The 20,853-nt window shown below is 46.0% G+C and overlaps 1 protein-coding gene across 1 annotated transcript in view; it reads left to right on the forward strand.

Annotated features, from left to right (window-relative positions):
* Positions 1–475: 475 nt before the first annotated feature.
* The window catches only part of LOC126999139 (protocadherin Fat 1-like), a 62,896-nt gene continuing 42,518 nt past the window's right edge, over positions 476–20,853 (forward strand). Inside the window, exon 1 of the mRNA XM_050861468.1 lies at positions 476–505. Within this exon, the coding sequence (XP_050717425.1) occupies positions 476–505 (30 nt within the window). The remainder of the gene's footprint in view (positions 506–20,853) is intronic.

The following is a 20,853-nucleotide window of genomic DNA, read 5'->3' on the forward strand; positions in this document are numbered from 1 at the left end:
TCCTCCTTACTTGTCCCTTCTTCATCCATCCATCGTTAGTCTTTTACCCTGATCGCACCTTAATCCTTTCCTCTGCATACATAGTTACCTGTACTCTTTTTTTTCATGCCTCTACATCTTCCCTCTTCCGCTCCCTTTCCAGGTCTTCCCCCGTATATCCAATCATTTATTTCCGTCTATAGTAACTTATGCATCATGTTTCATCCCTTATCGTCTCCTTATATCTAAACGCTTCTTACTTATTTCCATCTTTCCTCACATCACTAACAACTAATCCTTCCCGTCCATGTCTATAGGCAATTGTTGTAACTTTTTTTTTGTCACTCTCCATCTGTTCTTAACTTCTACATGTATGACCTTTAGCTAATCATTCCCTTCAACCAGCCCCTTCCACATTGCCAGCTGTTCATCCTCCCTGCCTTGATGGTCGATAAAGGGGTACCTGGGAAACATAGTGAAGTTAAACTATGGTAACATGGACGTCGCAGTGGCCCTGTGTCCCGGGGTAATGGGTTACTTTCCTCTGTACGCTGCAGAGGCACTGTGACGGAGATGAGTCCCTAGGCCGTGCGCAGCTTAAGCGTTTCCCCCAACGTTACTTTTACCAACCTTTCTGTCTCGTTTTTCAGCCATTCCCATGTATCCTCCCGCACCACTCACTGCATCTGTTCCGTCCAGCGCCCCCATTCCTTCTCTCCCGCCCCTCTCATACTGATAGTTTTCTGTCCTTTCTTTACGTCATGTCAACTTTTACAGCTATTTTACAACACTCTCCGCCTCCTCTTACATCTAACTTTTTTTTTCCTCTCTACTCCTCCTCCCATCACCCCTACATCCACCCCGTCAAGCCCCCTCCCTCCTCCTTCCCCTCCCAGTAATCCCCCTCCCCTCACGACGGGCGGGAGGGGAGTCGGGTTACAGGTGGGCGGCGCGGCTCAGGTAGGGAGGCCGCCAGGTGTGACAGAAGATTTAGGCAGCTTTTTTTTTTTGCCTCATGTTGCATTGGACGGCGAGACCTGACTCATACCCTACCCCAAACACACACACACACACACACACACACACACACGGTTGAAACTATGCCACCCACTCCATTTGCCATCCTCTTGTTTCCTCTTGTTTCTTCATATCGTTTCTTCCTCTTTTTATTCATCGTTTTCCTCCTCCCTATTCTCTCTTTGTACCAATTCCTCCTTTTTACCCTCTCGTCCTGCTTCGCTACCCTGACCTTCCCTCTATTCCTCTCTAGCTCACTTCTTTACTTCGACACCCTGTTTCTTCCTCCTTTTTTCACTCATTTCGTCCTCCGCTATTCCCCCCCTTTCACCATTTCTTCCGTGCCCCTCTCCTCCTCTTCCTCCTCTCCCCTCCTTCGCCACCCCTGACCTTACTTCTGTTCCTTCTTTACCCCATTTCTTCCTCTTTTTTACCGTTTTCCTCCTCTTCTTTCCCCTCCTCTCACTAAATCCACCTTTTGTCTTTCCTCCTTCTCCTCCACCGCTGACTCTCCCTCTATTCCTCCAAGCCTTTCTTCTTTACTTCTTCTCCCTTTTTATTCCTATTTTCTTCACCCTTTCTCTCCCCTTCTTTTCCCTCTTTTCTCCAATTCCCCCTTTTCTTTCTCCTCCTCTTCATTCTCTACCCTTTACTTTCCCTCCACTCCTCCATGCCCCTCTACCTTACCTCCCTCTTTCCCTAAAACATCCTCTACCTTTGACTTTCCTTCCACTCCTCCATACCCCTCGTTTCTACCTCCCTCTTTCCGTAAAGCCTCCTCTACCCTTGACTTTCCCTTGACACCTCCATGCCTCTTTTCTTTACCTCCATTTTTCCGTAAAACCTCCTCTTCTTTCTCACTTTGTTCCCGTCTTGGTCACCGGGCGAGGTTTTACAAGCTCGTAACGTCTGGTGTGAGGCTACAGGTGGTGCCAACGACACACCTGACGAGGACGAGGACGTGGACGATGATCCCTCATAGCTCGAAGGTCACGGTCAGGACACGCGCCTACACACACACACACACACACACACACACACACACACACACACACACACACACACACACACGCACACGCACTTGGAAACTCACTCTCTCTCTCTCTCTCTCTCTCTCTCTCTCTCTCTCTCTCTCTCTCTCTCTCTCTCTCTCTCTCTCTCTCTCTCTCTCTCTCTCTCTCTCTCTCTCTCTCTCTCTCTCTCTCTCTCTCTCTCTCTCTCTCTCTCTCTCTCTCTCTCTCTCTCTCTCTCTCTCTCTCTCTCTCTCTCTCTCTCTCTCTCTCTCTCTCTCCATCTTCGCCTTTGTCACACCTTGATTATCTCGCGGGTCTGGAAGCCTTGATGAGACCCAACTTTCATAGACTTATCTACCAACCCACACAAAACAGACACAATTACGCATCTCCCTCATCCTGCTCCTCTTCTCCCTTCTCGTCCTCCTCCTCCTCCCACTCCTTGTTCTTTCCCTGCTTGTCCTTCCTCTCGTCTTCCTCCTTTCTCCCCCTCCTCTTCCTCCTCGCCCTTGTTCTCCTCTCCCTTGTCGAACTCTACTTCTCATCCTCTTCCTTGTCCTAGTCCTCGTACTTCTCTCCTTCATCGTCCCTCTCCTCCTCCTCCTCTTCCTCCTTTTCCTTCTCCTCCTCCTTCGTCATAATTACCTCCAGTGCTGTGAGCGAGAGAGATACAGAGTGGGAGAAGATAAGAATTCACCATCTACTTCTTCCTGTTTTTGTTTATTCAGATGAAATTATGTGTAACTTTCAACTTATTATCCGTACTAAAGACATGTATTACCCTCACCTGAAACAGCGCGCACACACACACACACACACACACACACACACACACACACACACACACACACACACACACACACACACACACACACACACACACACACACACACACACACACACACACACACACACACACACAAAAGGTAGTCTGGCAACTTCTGAAAGTAATTTGTGTCTGATTTTAAAAGTTTCTCGACTGATGATGAGGTTATGGGACGCCGGCAGGGAGGGAAGAAGGGAGGGAGGGAGGGAGGGAGGTACGGAAATGAGAGAGAGAGAGAGAGAGAGAGAGAGAGAGAGAGAGAGAGAGAGAGAGAGAGATTGATGAAAAGTCACAAGGAAGTTGCAGCGAAGGAACAAAGTATTCGTTGTGGAAGGTCATGAGGGAAGGATTGAGAAGAATTTTAGGCCAATGACAATGCTGTCGAGATATTGAGTTCTCTGAGTCTTGTTTCCCTAGCGTAGAGTTGTCAATATTTTCAGAGTCCCATACAACGTGACAGAGGTAGGAGAGAGTATTTGATATCAATTCAGTGTTAAAATCCAGCACTTTATCAAGACTTTCATCCCCAAAAATAGGGAATAGACGAAAGAAGGCCCGTTAAATATGATGGTATTTTTTGTGCCGAAGTGTTTTATTCAACTTCTTAATGGAGATGGTTGATGTAAGGGAAGTTTAGCTGAGAGAGAGAGAGAGAGAGAGAGAGAGAGAGAGAAACCAAAGAAGTTGATGAAGAAACAAATATAACTTTCCGTAGTGGTTTTAAAACTAAATCCCGCCACTGAAAAAGATATTCATGAAGAGAATATCAAAGAAAAAAGTGGAGAGAGAGAGAGAGAGAGAGAGCATGGAAGAAGGGGTGCCGAGGGAATGGGGAAAAAAAGCGCCAACATGATAGATGGAGAAACAGTGGATGAGTGACAAGCTGCCCTTCGTGTGTGCCGGAAGAGGCTGTATCGTGAGCGTTTTCCCCTCCTTCCCCTCACTCACTTGTCCCTCTCGTTCATTTCTTTACCGTCCTGCCGCCCTTCCGTCCCCTATCTCGGGCGGCGACGCGAAGAGGGAAGGCCGAGAAAAGTGCCGCATGGAAAGGAGGGAAAGGAGGAGGCAGCGCAGGAAAGACTAAGGAAGTTATTGTTTCTCGGATGTGACGTCGCGAAGTGGTTATTTAGTTTTTATCACGTCATATATTTTTTTACACTTGCCTTAATGGGCTTTTGGCTTGGGAGGAGGAGAAGGAGGACGAGGAATATATATAGTCTTGTTTTGCCTGATGTGGAGTTTGTGTTTGTGGTTTTATTTCGTGTTTGTTTTATGGCTTTTTTTATTATCGCTTTTTTTTCACTCCGTTGTCCTTGTTTCGTTTATTTTATGCTATAGTCTCTCCCTCTTTCTCCTCTTCTTCCTTCTCTTCTATGTATGTTTCGTTTTGTTTTATTACCTTCTTTTACTTTATCATCTTTCCCCCTCCCTCCTTCGTTCCCTACTTTCTTCATTGTCTTTCTCCCCAAGTGTAAATCTCTGTTAATTTGTATTACTCTATCGCCATTAACCCTTCTTCGTATTTATTTTTCTAACTGTCTTTTTGTTGTTGTTTTTTTTCTTTTTGTTATTTCTGCTTTACTCTATCGCCTCGCTCCCTCGTCCCTCTTTATTTTCTAACTGTCTTTCTTTCCCTCTCCCTCTCTCTCTCCCCTTCGTCCTTGTAAGAGTCTAAGGAGCTTGTTTTGATGTTGCTGTTTTATGGGCTATTCCGTCGCTCCCTCCTTCCGCCACATTATTTTTACCTTTTATGTTTTCGCTGTCTTATTTTATCTTCCTCCCCGCGTCTGTTGATTTGTGGTTCATTTATTGCACGACTCTCTCTCTCTCTCTCTCTCTCTCTCTCTCTCTCTCTCTCTCTCTCTCTCTCTCTCTCTCTCTCTCTCTCTCTCTCTCTCTCTCTCTCTCTCTCTCTCTCTCTCTCTCTCTCTCTCTCTCTCTCTCTCTCTCTCTCTCTCTCTCTCTCTCTCTCTCTCTCTCTCTCTCTCTCTCTCTCTCTCTCTCTCTCTCTCTCTCTCTCTCTCTCTCTCTCTCTCTCTCTCTCTCTCTCACTCACACACACACACAAATCTTGCCTCGCTTTCATTTCCTGTACATCCATCTTTCACCCTCCCTGGCCTACAACTTCCCCGCCTGGCTTTCGACTATGTTCATCAAGCAACTTCTGATCCCTGACCCCCATTTACTTCACCTTCTCTCTCCTCTCACCTCCCTTACCAGCAACCTCTTCCTTCCATCCTCCTTCCCATAAGCATCCTCTTCTCTCCTCATTCTCTCTCCCTCTCTCCCTCCCTACCCCCCCTTCCCTCTCTCCATCCCCTCTCTCTCCGTACTGAGATAGAGAGTAAGAGAGAGAGAGAGTAAGGCCAATTCTGTAAGCTCTCCATAGATCACTTCTCTAAGCCCACAGCTCCCACCCTAACATTCTCTCTCTCTCTCTCTCTCTCTCTCTCTCTCTCTCTCTCTCTCTCTCTCTCTCTCTCTCTCTCTCTCTCTCTCTCTCTCTCTCTCTCTCTCTCTTGCTCGCTCACTTGCTCGCTTGCTTTCGCTCTCTCGCTCTCTCCTCCATCTCCGCTGTATAATAAATTTCTGTAGAACTTCCTCGAGGATTTGTACGGCACTTACAGCCACAAAATTGCACACACACACACACACACACACACACACGTACACTCACACACACACACACACACACACACACACACACACACACACACACACACACACACACACACGGCACACATCTCTCCTCGGGCACCCAATAGAGTAAAATAAACACACTCAGTCACGCCTCACTGCCCTACGGAGCCCCAGTAGCACCTCCCATTTCCCTTTCCCCTCCCCCTCCCCTTCCTCTTTCCCCTCCCCCTCCCCCTCTCCCTCCCCCTCCCCGCCCCCCTCCCCCCTTAGTAGGTCACATGTTTACGCCACCCCTCTCCCCTCGCCCCACCACTCTTCCAAGAAATGAACAACCAAGAGGAAGAGAAATAGAGTAAATAGAGTAGAAATATAAAGGGGAAGCAGGAAGAGGAAGAGTAGAGGCTAGATGAGGGGCAGCAGTAGCACCCCCTCTCTCTTGCGCACACCACTCCCCTCAGTTAGTCCCATGGTCACGCCCCCCACACACCCTGCACCTCCTCTAGGCGCCCCGCGGAGCCTGGTCGGGGCCGTCGTCGGCGAGGCAGCGAAGAGGCGGCTGAGGGGCAAAAGCAGAGGCTCAGCCCGAAAAGCCCCCGCCTGCCCCTGGACGATAGCGCTAACTCCTCGGTGCTCTCAGTGGGACGACGCGGCCTCCTCCTCCTCCTCCTCCTCCTGCTGCCCCTTCTCCTTCTGCTCCTTCTTCTCCTATTCCTGATTTCTCTTTTCCTCTCCCTGCTTCTACTCTTCTCCTGTTTCTCTTACTCCTGCTGGTTCCACTTTTTTCTCTTCTACTCCTAGTCTTATTTTATTTCTCTTCCTCTTCCTCCTCTTCCTGGTTCCTCTTTTATATTTCTACTACTTTCCTTTCTTTTTTTTCCTCTTATTTGTGGTTACTCTTTTTATTATTTTTACTTCTACTCGCATATTTCTCTTCCTCCTCTTCCTCTTCCTCTTCCTGGGTCGTGTTATCTATTTGTTCTTCTGCTCTGCCACTTTCCCTCCGTTCCTGGTTTCTTTTCTATTTCTACGCCTCCTTTCCTCCTATTTCTCTTTCTCCAGGTTCCCCTTTTCTCTTTCTCTTTTCTATTTTCCTCCTTTCTACTTGTTCCTCTGTTTTTTTTCTACTTCAACCTTCACCCTATTGTATCTTCTTTTTTTCTGCTGCTTTTTCTTCTTTGTCATCCCTCTATTTCTTCTCTTCTGTTTTCTTTCTCTCCTCATCTACCTCCTCCTCCTTCTCCTCGTTCATCTTTTCTCCTCACTCGTTCTTCTTCCACCCTCATCTCAATCTTGTTATCTCCTCCTCCTCCTCCTCCTCCTCCTCCTCCTCCTCCTCCTCCTTTTCATGCTTCGTCTCCTCGCTTCGTGTTGCCTTTTCGCGTTTTTTCCTCATTCCGAATCGTCTTAGTCTTCGTCCCTTCTTCCGGATCGTTTTCTAATCCCTCCCTATGGTTCATTCCACAAGGGCCTCCTCTTTTTTTTACCCTCCCTTTATCCGCTCTCTCCTCCTCCTCCTCCTCCTCCTCCTCAATCCCTGTCTCGCTCCGTCGGCTCAGGTTATTTTTTACTCCTTACCGATCGGCGTGATTATGCTCGTGGTGGTGGTGGTGGTGGTGGTGAGGGTGGTTCAGAATCTGGCCTCTCGAGTCATTAATCTCCCTCTTTCCATTTTTTTTTTTTTGGTAGTTGGCTTGGGGTTGATGTATCGCGTTGGATCACGTTCTCAAATTAATCTCCAAAGGCTTGTTTTTTTTTCCTTGAGGGAGTTTTTTTTTATCCATTCCTTTATTTCCTCAAGCGCGTTTATCCTTCACTTTTAATGCCTCGAGCACTTTCATTTCTTTCCCTTTATATCTAAGAGCAACTTCCTTTATTCCTTCTTATCACTCGGGGACGTTTTTTTCCTTCCTTTAAATTCCTGAGACACGTTTTTTTTCTTTTATATATTTTCTCAAGCACGGTTTTCCTTCCCTTTAATTCCTCAAGCTTTTATTCTTTCCCTTTTTTCCTCAATCGCTCTTTCTTTCCTTTATTTCCTCTACTACGTTCTCTTTTTCTTCCCTTTACTTCCTCAATCACATTTTTTTCCTTTCCTTTGATTCCTCGAGCTCGTTTTTTTCCTTCCTTTAATTTCACGATCACATGTTGCCTCTCATCTAATTCCTTTTCCTCCCCTTTCATACTTACTCGAGTAAATTCTTTTCCTTCCCTTTACTTCCTTCTAAGCACTTCTTTTCCTTCCTTTTAATTTCTCAATAATTATCTTCCCTTTCTTCTTAATTCCTTTTCCTTCTCTATAATACTTCTCGACGGCCATTTTCCTTCCCCTCAATTCCTCCAGCAAGTTTTTTCCTTCCTCTTAATTATCCAGCAAGTTTTTTTTCCCCTTCTCTCCGTCCCGCGCCGAGAAGATTATTAGTACGTAGAAGAGAGAATTAGCGGCGGCGATTAAGGAAGCCGCTGAAATAGGGAGAGCCTGTCTTGATACCCCCCTTTTCCCAATTTTTCCCCCTCCCCCTCCCCCTCTTCCTCCCCATCACGCCCCCTTGCTCCTAATGCCCCTCTATAAGTCTCGGGGCTGATCTAAAGTAACTCTCCTTCGTCTTCGTTAAACCTTTTTTTTTTCGTCGTAAACTGCTTCTGTAATGCTACGTAGATACGACGCCACTTCGTCCCTTCTCCTCCTCCTATTCTTCCTTTCCTTTTTCCTTTATTCCCCTCCTCTGTCCTTGTTTCTCGTTCCCTCCCTTTCTTTTTCACTCTCCTTCCCTCCCTCCCCGCCTCCTGCTCCAATTATCTTCGTCTTACTCTTATTACCTTCAACTCATTATCCGATGCACTCTTTTTTTGTGTGTGTGTTTCTCTCCTCCCATTTCCCTCCCTCCCTCCCTCCATCCTTCCCTTCTCTTGCGTTATCCTCCTCCTCCTCCTCCTCCTCCTTCTCTCGCCCATCTATTTTCGTCCCTGTGTACTCCCTTCCCTTCTCTGTTTCCCCTCCTTTCTCCAACTTAAAATGCCTCCTCAGTGTTTTTTCCCTCTTATCCCTTCCCTTCCCTTTTTCCTTCTTCCCTCCCGACCACTCTTTTAACCTTCCTTCCCTACCCATTTCTTTTCCTCGCCCTAGACTCTTTCTCCTTCCCTCACTTCTTTCCTCCACTCACAACACCTCATGCCCCTTTCTCCTCCGTCTCCCTCTACCTCCTCTCTTTTTTCCCTAACCATCTTATTTCCTCACTGCAGATGCTATTCTCCTTCCCTCACTTCTTTCCTCCACTCAAAACACCTCATGCTGCTTCTCTCTCTTTCTCCCTCTACCTCCTTCAAGTTGCCTTCATTTCTTCCTTCATCTTATCCTTCTCTTCCCTCTCAGTTCATTTGTGCTATGTCCCGTCTCCCCTTTCCTGTCGTTTCTCCTTCTCATAATGTTTCCCATCTGCTTTTTTACCTGCCGGCTGCTATTGCCCCTTCTCCCTTCTCTCAGACCGTAGCGGCATCCCTGTTCTCCCCTCGGCGTGCCTCGTCCTCTCTCGCCCCGTAATATGGCAGCAGATAAAGAAGCCCGTTATGGCCTCGTCTGGCAGGGGGAGGACGAGGTCTTGGCCTGCCTTCAACACTTTGGATTAATTTATGCGCGAGTGTCTCCTTATATTGCCGCCTCGTTAACACTGGCCGACCTAACCTCCGCCAGCCATCACCGTGCCCTCCCCTCCACCACCACCACCACCACCATGATTAGTATTTTAATATCTACCCTTTGCCAAGAATTCTGTGATGGCATTTTATATCATCCTCATCATTGAAATTCTCTCATAATGGAGCTATCAAGAGTTCAAGAATGAGAATGGGCCTAAAAGCTAAGTAGGCCTATAGGAATGTTAACGAAGGGTTGATGATATCTTGGGTACCACCGATACTACCACTACCATAGCTACTACTGCTTCTACTACTACTACTACTACTACTACTACTACTACTACCACCACCACCACTACCAAGACCACCACTGCAACCGCCAAGACAAAGGAAACAGTGGTACAAGAAAAAGAAGATCCAATATGCACACATTATTAGAATATCAAGAACATTCCCACACTTGAACGAACTCTCCCTTACTCTCCCCTACTTTCCCCTACTCCTTTCCCTTCGTTCTCCCGAGTGTTCCTTGAATAGTAATAATCTCAAAGGCGGTAATAGCGGATTCAATTATTTTACCATTAATTAACAGGGGTTCGTAATAAGCTGCTACCCATCATTATCAATTCCTTTCTCGCCTCCGCCTCCTTCTCCTTCTTCTTCTTCTTCTGCGTGGTACTCCTTGTGTCCCTCTACCTGTCGATGATCACCTGCCCAACCTCCTTTAGTATTTATTAGACCAACCTTACCTGTATGAGGAAGAGGAGGAGGAGGAGGAGGAGGAGAAAGAGAAGAATGGAGAAAACAGTGATAAAAAAGAAAAAGAAAAGAAGGAAGACAAAACGAGTGAAGATATATAGAAGAAAAAAAGAAAACCCTATAGGAGGAGAATGAGGAAGTGAAGAGGAAAGGGGAAAACTGTGACGAAAAAGACTGAAAAAAACGAAAAAAGTAGAAAAATAATAGATCACACACGTCACATTAACTTTGCCGTGGCTGCTCCTCTCTTCCATTCCCACTGTTATTATTAGTATACTGTTCTCCTATCATTTCTGTTATTGCTATCATTAATTGCCAAAGTCTGTCACAGTATCCAGTATCGATGGATCTTCACTAATAAGTTATGTATTGCGTCTTATGAACAAAACACGATTCCAGATATATCAAAAATTAATACACTTAATTAATACATTAATACTTTAATTAATGACCCTTTGGTGTGTGTGTGCGTGTGTGTGTGTGTGTGTGTGTGTGTGTGTGTGTGTGTGTGTGTGTGTGTGTGTGTGTGTGTGTGTGTGTGTGTGTGTGTGTGTGTGTGTGTGTGTGTGTGTGTGTGTGAAAAGAAAAGGTTGATGAGTTGCATAATTAAGGAACGTAATACGACCTTCGTTTCTCACTCTTCACCTGAGCTCGTGAAGTGGAGTATCTGAAAGGCCAGTGAGGAGCGTGATGACGATAATGACGATGCGAATCATGATGATTAGGAGTCGGAGGAGAAGGAGGCGAGGGATGACTATGATAGCAGAGACAAAAAGGCGGAAAGAGGAGAAAGAGGAGGAGAAGTAGGTGCAGAAGAAGGGAGAAACTGTGAGGAAAAAGATAGAAAAAACGGAAAAAGAAGTAAGAGGAGGAAACAGAAGATATTTAGAAGAAAGAAAAAATGAAGCCCAGGTAGAGGAAAGGAGGAATAAAAGAGGGAGCTGGGAAACTATAACGAAAAGATAGAATAATGAAAAAAAGAGGAAAAAAGGAGACATAGAAGCAAGGAAAAAAGAAGCTCAGAAGGAGGAGGGGGAGGAGAAGGTGGAAATGGAAGGGAAAAACTGTGATGAAAAATGTAGAAAAACGAAAAGAAGAGCTAACTAGGACGAGATATATGAAAGAAAGCAAAAATGAAGCCTAACAGAAAGAGGAGGATGAAGTGTGAATGGAGGGGAAAAAAATGATGAAAAAGATAATAAAAAACGAAAAAAAGAAGGCAGATGAAGACAGAAAGGAGGAACTACACATAGAAAGATAAATAATGTTCAGGAGGATGAGGAAGAGGTGAAGAGGGAGAGGAAGGTAGGAAACAATGATGAACAAAATCGAGAAAATCGGAAAAAAAAGATATAAAAATGAAACCGGAGAAACATAAAGAAAGAGGAATAAGAGGTGGAACAGAAGGAGAAAGATTTTGAAAAGGTCCCCGAAACACGAACTGGATATTCTCGTGCGTGTAACCCGGGCTTACGTAGGGCGCCGGGGTGCAGTTTACTCCCTCAGCGAATACCAGATTCATTTGTCTTCTCGAAATGGCCGGCGTCGCCCTCGCTCGGCCCCCGCAACGCCGCCTCGCCTTTCATATTCTTGTGCGACAGAGAGATTAATTGATAGGAAGCGGAAGCCGTACTCACGTTATTCATATTTTTCATCCCTCTTTCGTTCCTTATCTTTCGTCCATTGCCACATTTCTATATATATTTTTCACTTCTTTTCCATTCATCATCTTGTCCCTATTATCACATCTCTCTATACTGATTTTTCATTTATATTTCGTTTCTTACCTCTCCCCTATTACCACATCTTTTTCCATATTTTTCATTCTTTTTTCATTCCTCACGATGCTTTTTTTATCACATTTCTATACATATTTTTCAATTCTTTTCCATTCCTTACCTTGCCCGTAATACCACATATCTATCAGTGAATTCCAGTGTAGTGTTTGCTTGGAATTTGTAAGTGCGCGTATTCTGACTTTTGTTTAAGTTTTTCCTGATATGTCTTTCTATTTTTCACTTTACGTTTATTTTCTGTGATGCAAATGATTCGTCGAAATCTATCTTTCGCGCGCGCGTACACACACACACACACACACACACACACACACACACACACACACACACTCACACACACACACACACACCTTTCCGTGGAGGAGGGGGAGGAGGATGAGGATGAGGGGGGAGTGGTAGCTGACAGGGTTCAATACGTAAGAAAAACTGGTAATCTTTGGTTCGCATCCCCCCACATCCTCCTCCTCCTCCTAATCCTAGTCCTCCTCCTCACTCTTCCCCCTCCTCCTCCTCCTCCTCCTCTGCTCTTCCCCCTTTCTCCTCTCACTCTTCTCTCCCCTCTTCATATTCCCCACCATTTTGTCCTCCCCCTCCTCCTCCTCACTCTTCCCCCCTCCTCTCCTCCTCCTCCTCTACTCTCCCCCCTTTCTCCTCTCACTCTTCTCTCCCTTCTTCATATTCCCCACCATTTTGTCCTCTTCCTCCTCCCTGAGCTCAAACACATATTAATTCTCCTCCACACAAATGAGAGAGAGAGAGAGAGAGAGAGAGAGAGAGAGAGAGAGAGAGAGAGAGAGAGAGCAAACAGGGTACTGGGATTTATTTCAAGGAGCGTAAGCAACAGAAGCGCCGAAGTCTTCCTCAAATAATATTTAGCATTAGCTAGACCTCATCTTGACTATGCGGTTCAGTTCTCGTCACCTTACTATAGAATGGATATCAAAATGTTAGAATCGGTGCAGAGAGGGATGACTCAGATGATTCAAGGGTTGAGAAACTTGCCATAAGATGAAAGACTCAAACAGTTAAACTTGCACTCTCTAGAAAGGAGAAGGGTGCGTGGAGACATGATCGAGGTTTATAAATGGATGAAGGGCTTTAATAAGTGGGATATTCATAAGGTTTTGTTGGTAAGAGAACAGGTAGGACACATAGTAATGGATTTAAACTGGATAAATTCAGATTCAACAGGGACATAGGCAAAAATTGGTTTACTAACAGAGTGGTGGATGAGTGGAATAGGCTTAGCAGTCATGTGGTGAGTGCCAATACAATTGTCACATTCAGAAATAGATTAGATACATTCATGGACAGCAATATTAGGTGGGGTTAGATACACGGGAGCTTAGGTTCAAAGGAGCTGCCTAGTACAGGCCTACCGGCCTCTTGCAGACTCCTACGTTATGTTCTTAAAAAGCACTTGCTCATGTCGGGAGGATACCTGCTGGCAATTACGAGTCCAACACGTGATCAGGCCGTGGTGAATTACGCACGCACACACACACACACACACACACACACACACACACACACACACACACACACACACACACACACACACACACACACACACACACACACACGACCCCTTCCCCCTATCTCCCCCACACAGAGTCAGGCAAAGGGGAACGAACACATACAGAAACAGAGGAGATGGTTTGTCCAATTGGTGTTCAGTGCACTTTGAGGAACCACCGTGAGAGGGCCGCGGCGGGGGTCGATCTGGGGGTAGCAAGGTTGGGTGGCAGGAGGGGCTTGGGGGTGGGGGGGAGTGACGCAGACGAAGTGCTCTGAATCTAGTCGAGTTGTAGTGGAGCCTGGAGCGATTTGTCACCGTGGGGGAAGGTGGCGGCGGCGGCACTGATTGAGAGAGAGAGAGAGAGAGAGAGAGAGAGAGAGAGAGAGAGAGAGAGAGAGAGAGAGAGAGAGAGAGAGTTAATAATGGTCAAAGCAAAGGCGCTGTGTCATGTTATGTGATCTTTTATTTTTCTGTTCTCTGTTTCTGTTGGATTTTCTTTAGTCTGCATATTTTTTTTCCTTCATAGAAAGCTAACAGAGACAAACAGGACACAGGCAGACAGACAGAAAGACATGTACACAGACACACAGACAGAGGCACAAAAACAATAAACAAATCGTCGGAGAAACAGAAACAAACACAGACAAAAACAGTTTAAAGTGCTCAGGCAAATAGTAAATAGGCAGACAAACAGATAGACAAACAGCCAGACAGACACACACTCAGACACACACGCAGACAGAGACTTCGAAGTAAAGACGGAAGGTTGGGGAATGAAAGAGGGGTAGGGGAGCAAGGGGGAGACGTAGCTTTTGGGGAACTTGGGCTACTCTCAGCAAAACTTGGGACTGGTTGGACAGAATTTTAACGCTGTGGCGGGAAACTTAGCTCGCCTTAGAGGGACAGAGGAAGGGACAAGAGCTTTCGGCATTTGGCTAGATCGGTAGAAAGGGAACTAGATACCCTTAAGCCCTTAATAAGATAAGAGGGTAATGGGGAAAGAGAGGAAAGGAGAGAGGAAGGAGTAGGAGGAGGTAGAAGAAAGAGTGGAGGAGGAGGAGAAGGGCAAGGGGTGGTGGAGGAAGAGGAAGAGGAGAGCACCGTAACTGGAGATAAGGCTCTTAGCGCACGAGGCGACAAAGATTATTCTCATATATACATCGTCGTTTTAGTAAGGTGGGATTCTGTGACCACCGCGCTCCTCCTTGAGTTACATGGTGGGCTTGGAAGAGAGAGCGAGAGTGTGTGTGTGGCTGTGTGGGTGTGGGTGTACAATCATATACCTGCATCGTGTCTAAATCAACCAACGTCAACCATCATTTAGCTAATCATCTGACAGACAGTGTGGTTGTGGGTGTGTGGATGTGAGTGGGTAGGTGTGGGTGTGGGTTTGCAATTGCCAGCCTGCCAACGTCGTGTCTAAATCAACCCACGTCATCCATTGTCCCGCTAATTATATCATCTGAGAGGCAGTTTCAGACAGCAGCCTCGTCATTGTTTCCCATGTGACGATGTGCTAAATGAAGTTCCCGAGAGTAATATTCCCGCAAGGTGTAGCTCGTTAAACACGTCTACCCACGTTAGCTCTCTGCGCCTCGGTGGCTCAAATCAATACGAGTTAATGAGACGTACGTGGTCACATATTCCGTTAATGTTCTACCCACTGAACCACAAGCACACACATAAAGCGAAGTATCGTCACGGCTCTCGGTAATGAGTTCGAACCAGGTGACAGCAATTAAGAAGTAAGGAAAGCGCGACAGTTTCGGGCAGAGGACTGACGAAGGGAAGAGAGAGAGAGAGAGAGAGGACAGCCATTTTAGGCCTACAGGATTTGGTGTAGACAGACAGGTCCGCGTGAAGGCAGATGTCCCTTTAAAAAGTTTATTTTTTCCTCCTCGCCAACGGCCATCCATCAACGTCACCCCATCACCTCTTCACGAACTGACGCACCACAACCACCACCACCACCACCACCACCATTACCCTCAGACACAGTGTTTTATATTTTGCCTCCCAGAACAACCAACCATCAGTCACCCCATCATCTTTTCACTACCCATCACCACTCCACCACAACCACCACCACTCAACTACAACCACCACAATAGCCATCACAATCACCACCACCATCACCCTCAGACATTTTTTTTTCCTGTGACAACGACCAAGCATGAAATTCACCCCATCATCAATACATCACCACCACCACCACCACCACGACAAACACCATCATTACCATTACCCTCAGACACACACACACACACACACACACACACACACACACTCCCCATCATCATTTCAAAACCTGGCATACTACCACCATCACCATCACCACCACCAAGACTATCTCCACTACCACTACCACCACTTCCACCAGACACTCTGACATTCCTTCCGCCTCGTCCCCCCTTCCAACTCCCCCTCTTAAATGATAAACGAGGAGCCACGGACGCATCTAAAAGTATTGTCGTGGAATGCAACTTTTTAGAGGCGCAAAGAGTACAGTCCTCCTCCTGTGATTGTTTTATTTATACGCTATTAGAGTTGGATGTCAGTAAGGGTACTGACAGTAGAGAGTTTTCAGATGCTCGTTCATGAAGGAATTACGGAGTGAATAAAAAGAAAGAAAACGAAAAAAAAAACATGAAGAAACTGAGTGCTCCTGGGCCCGAAGAAAACTGTGGCGTAGTGGAGATCAAAGTTTGTGTTCGTTTTCGTTTTTTTTTCGTGGTTTTTTTTCATTTTACATGAAAGCGTCAACATTGATATTTATGTCACAAAGAAGAACGTTAGCAAGAGGCACGTGTAACAGTGTGTGGTCGTGTGTGTGTGTGGTCGTGTGTGTGTGTGTGTGTGTGTGTGTGTGTGTGTGTGTGTGTGTGTGTGTGTGTCCTGGGCAGGCGCATCCGATAGAGGACGGGGGAAAAGCGAGAAACAGAGTGGCTGCGGCAGCGGGTCAGCCTCGCAGTGATCCGCGGGAACGCAGCAGCGCTATGCCAGCAGCGCCCCACAAGACCCAACTCGACCTTTATTTTGTTATTCATTATGTATAATTCTTATGTTTTATGTATTATTTATCTGTAGCATAGTAAAAGATATGGTTGAGTGCCACAGTCATCGGCGTTCCGGCAGGGGCCGATTAATTACAATGCGAACAATCTATCCGATTGTTCCCATCGTAACTCCCTTCCGGATGGAGGCTCTTTAAACACACACACACACACACACACACACACACACACACACACACACACACACACACACACACACGTTAGGTTAGGTAATTAAGCTCTTGAAATTTCATATGCCGTCCCACACCTTCCATCCCCTCTCTCTCTCTCTCTCTCTCTCTCTCTCTCTCTCTCTCTCTCTCTCTCTCTCTCTCTCTCTCTCTCTCTCTCTCTCTCTTTTCGCCCACCGTCACAGATTTTCACCTCATGTGAACTGGATACGCGAAAAAACGAAAAAAAGCGTCAAAAAGCTCATATTCAATATCCAAAAATATGCAAATAGAGAAGAAAAAAAAGTCGCGCGCCGCCCACACTCACTCCTAGCGGCGGCTTTTAATACTGAAACATAAGCCGGCAAAGTTAGATTTACTTTTTTCCAAACTCGATAATGGTGCACCTGACAGCCGGCCCGTTTATTTTTTTATTTTTTTAACCCTTACCAACCGCTTTCCCCTTCCACTCCCACCTTTTCCTCTTTCCCTTACCCCGCTCTTACTCACCCTTCAAAACCTCACCTCCCTTCCTTCCCCATCCTTCCCCTTCAATACGACCTTCCCCCTCCTCTTCCTATACCTTCATCTCCTTTCCCTTCCACTTTAGTCCCTCTTCAACGCCTCTCCCTTCCCCTCCTTTCCTTTAATTACACTATTTCCCCTCTCCCTCCTTCCCCTTTATCCCCCTTCCCTCCTCCTTCTCTACCTTCCTGCAACACCTGCCCCTCTTTTCCCTCACCACCCCCTTCCCCCATCCCCCTTTCCCCCTTCATCCCCCTGCCTTCCCTCCCCCTTACTCACCCTTCAAGACCTACCCCTCTTTCATCCCATCCAACATCCCATTCCCCCACCCCATTCTTCCTCAATATCCCCCTATCCCTCTCCCTTTTACTGTCCCTTCAACACCGCTCCCTTCCCCTCCCTTTCCCTCCTTCCCTTCTTCCCCTTATTCACCATTCGGCACCTCCTCCTCCCTTCCCGTTCACCCCCCTCTCCCTTCTCCCTCCTTCCCCAAACAGCCTCGCCAAAACATGTGATTTTGCAACTGTTTACACGAGTCGAGTTTTGGGAAAATTATGAGGCGCTCTGTGTCGCCACCCCGGGGCCTACACCTGCTTCGGGTTCGGCTTTTTTATGCTGCTCTTCTTTTTCTGTCCTTTTTTTGCTCTTTTTTCATTTTCTTTGCCGCATTCTTTAGCGCCTTCTTCCTCTCTTCCTCTGCTCCCCTCTTCGTTGTCCTCCTCATCTCTTTGGTTTGTCTACATCTGCTTCGGGTTGTTCTTTTTGTTTGCTCTTCTCTTCATTTTCTCCTTTCTTATCCCTTCTCTCTTTCTTTCATCATCTTTGCCGCATTCTTTACTTTCCGCTTTCTCCCTTCGTCTGCCTTCCTCTTCTTCATATTTTTTGCTTGGTTTTGATATTCATTTTGTCATACCCTGCCTCCTTCCTTTTCCTTCCCATACGCTGCCCTTTTCTCTACCTGGTTTATATTTCTTTATTCTCCTTTTACTTTTCCTACTCTTCCTCATTTTCTTCTTTCTATTTATTTATTCTTCTCCTTTTTCTTCTTCTTTTGCTTATTATTTTTTTTTATCACTCATGCTATTTCTCCTCCTTTTCCCCCTCCTTTTATTCCTCTAGTTCTCTTTCTTTATTCGCGCTTTTTTTCATTGGGTTTTTTTCTTCTAATATTTATAAAACAACAGTTCCTCGAATCAGGGCGTGTCTTTTCATTACGTCACGATTTTTTTCTTGTCTCATTTCTGGGTTGTCGACCTTTATAGTATTCAGCACTGGCATTTCTCGGCCCCCCCAAGGTTTTATTTAATTCCCGGTGTTGTCTGTCACTTTGTACACATCAGATTCTGTTTTTTTTTCTTCTTTCGTCTTTCTTTCTTTCTTCTTTTATTTCCTTTTGCCTCATTTTATTCTTTCATTCCTTCCACCGCAGAGTGACGTCCACTGATTTTCACCCTTCACAAAGTCTATTTCTGACCTTCGACCGTATTTTTTTTTTTTTTTTAGCTTTTATTACAAAAAAAAAAAATCCTACTCGCATCATATTTTATCTCTTTTTTTTTTCTCTTTGTCCGGTTTGGTCTATTTTTGTTTTTGTTTTCCACATGCCCTACTTTTAGCCGGCAATAGGGACACACACACACACACACACACACACACACACACATCCTCTCTCTCTCTCTCTCTCTCTCTCAGCTGTGGATATTACTTTTTTTGTTGCTGTTATTGCTGTTATTATTGTTGCTGCTGCTGTCGCTGATACTACTGATGTTGTTAATGCTGCTCTTGTTTTGATAATTGTGTTGCCCTTTGTTATTATGTTTCGTTTCATTGTTATCCTGTTGTTTAATAAGGAATGGTGGTGGTGGAGGTGGCAGGAGAGTAAGGTCTGTATTTTTAGATGCTCTTGTCTCTCACATCAGTTATTTCTAAAAGCCAAAAATGAGGAAAATTACATTATCTTGAGTGTTTTTTGAGTTCATGGTACAGACGCTTTGTCAAACTTCCACCAGGGTCAAAGAACTGCCCCTGGAAATAGCCACAACTCCTACGAAAGCCATGTCAAATGAGTGCGTGCTTGGGCGACGAAATGTTTAAAAATATGGCCCGAAGGATAATGCTGTCCTTTCCTTGTCTGCTGCATCCTTCCATCCTTTGCTCCGCCACTTCTACCTCCGGCCCCAGGCACCCCCTTCTCACCTACAACTGACAAAAGAGAAGAAGAGCGCCGCCAGGTGGTGCTGCCCTTGACCCTTCTGCGTACCCTCGCCTCGCTAATCGTGCATGTAAATCATGCCCATCCATAATTCAGCAAGATTCTTCTTTATATTTCATCACCACGTCCTCAATCTCCTCCTGCTCCTCCTCCGCCTCCACTTTCTCCCCCTCTTCAACCTATTCCTCCTCCTCTGTCCCGTAATCCCTGGTCTTACTAAAACAGTTTCACTCAAAGTTACTTCGAAACGCCACCACAGTAAACAGGCTGAGCTTCTGCTTATCCCGACCTACCACCACCGCAACCACCGTCACCACCACCACCATGGGCACCATCATCACCACTACCACCATTATTATTATTATTATAATGATAAGCTACCAAAGCCTCCCTTCAGGGTGCGGATACAAGTTCAACCACACAAAATACCAAAAGGTATTGCAGAAAAGTAAAGGCAACGAATAGTTAAGAAACTGGCCAGTCAAAGCCAAAGGAGGAAAAATAACATTACGATTTCAAAAAGACATTCACACGAGAATTAAATGTAGAAATGTCTGCAGAAAGGACAATCTCATTGGGTAACTGATTCCATAAACGTGTCAACGACGGAAGAAAACATCGTGAGAATTGTGTCGTACAAAAATTCATAGGATTAAAAGCAAGATCGTTTTGACTAAGAGGAAAACCTCGTGACCCGGGCAGGAGTAAAAGGATCAGGCAAAGCATTGTGTAAGGGATGCCGATTATTATTCTTAAAAACTTTAAATAAAATGCTAAGGGCACCAACTTGACGCCGATGATCAATATCAAGAACAAGTGCCGGAGAAATATATTTAATTTAATTGATAGTACCACCACTACCATCACCACCACCACCACCACCACTATTGACCACTACCATAACCACCACCACCACTACCATCACCACCACCACCATCATCACCACCACCATCAAAACTACTTACCACTATCATAACCACTACCACCATCACGACCACCACTAACATCACCACCACTGCCATCACTATCTCCTCCACCTCCTCCTCCACCACCACCACCACCACGTTAAGGCTGACTCACACTATATGTAAAGTGACCGGCATGGAACGTACCGTTCCGGACCGACAAAATATTCTTCAATGAGAAACACATTGTTGTGTTCATATTGCTACGGACCTGCGCGTCTCCGGCGCGGACCTTCACCAGCAGTTGCCGGTCGGGATTATCGGCGAGAATATTTTGCAGGTCCGCGGCGCTACGGCCCGGTCCGGAGCCTGTCAGTGTTAGATAATGTGAACACGCTTCCGTCACCGACTGGCACCAGCACAGCCTCGGGGAGCGTAGCACTGCATTCAAGGCCGATTCACACTACACCAGCACGTTTACGGGGCGTGACCGTACCTGAACGGGTAAATAGAACGCCTGGAGGCAGAGGGACAGATCAAAACAAAGCGTGCGTGCGCACACACACACACACACACACACACACACACACACACACACACACACACACACACACACACACACACACACACTCATCCCCCCTTTGACTCCTTCATGTCTGTTATTAAGATTCTTAAGAATGATGTCTTCTATGCCCTCTCTAGCCTCAATTCTCAGAAGGCTTATGGACCTGATGGAGTGCCTCCTATTGTCCTTAAAAACTGTGCTTCCGTGCTGACACCCTGCCTGTTCAAACTCATTCGTCTCT

The sequence above is a fragment of the Eriocheir sinensis genome, chromosome 16 (assembly GCF_024679095.1).
Source record: "Eriocheir sinensis breed Jianghai 21 chromosome 16, ASM2467909v1, whole genome shotgun sequence".
NCBI classification, from domain to species: Eukaryota; Metazoa; Arthropoda; class Malacostraca; order Decapoda; family Varunidae; genus Eriocheir; species Eriocheir sinensis.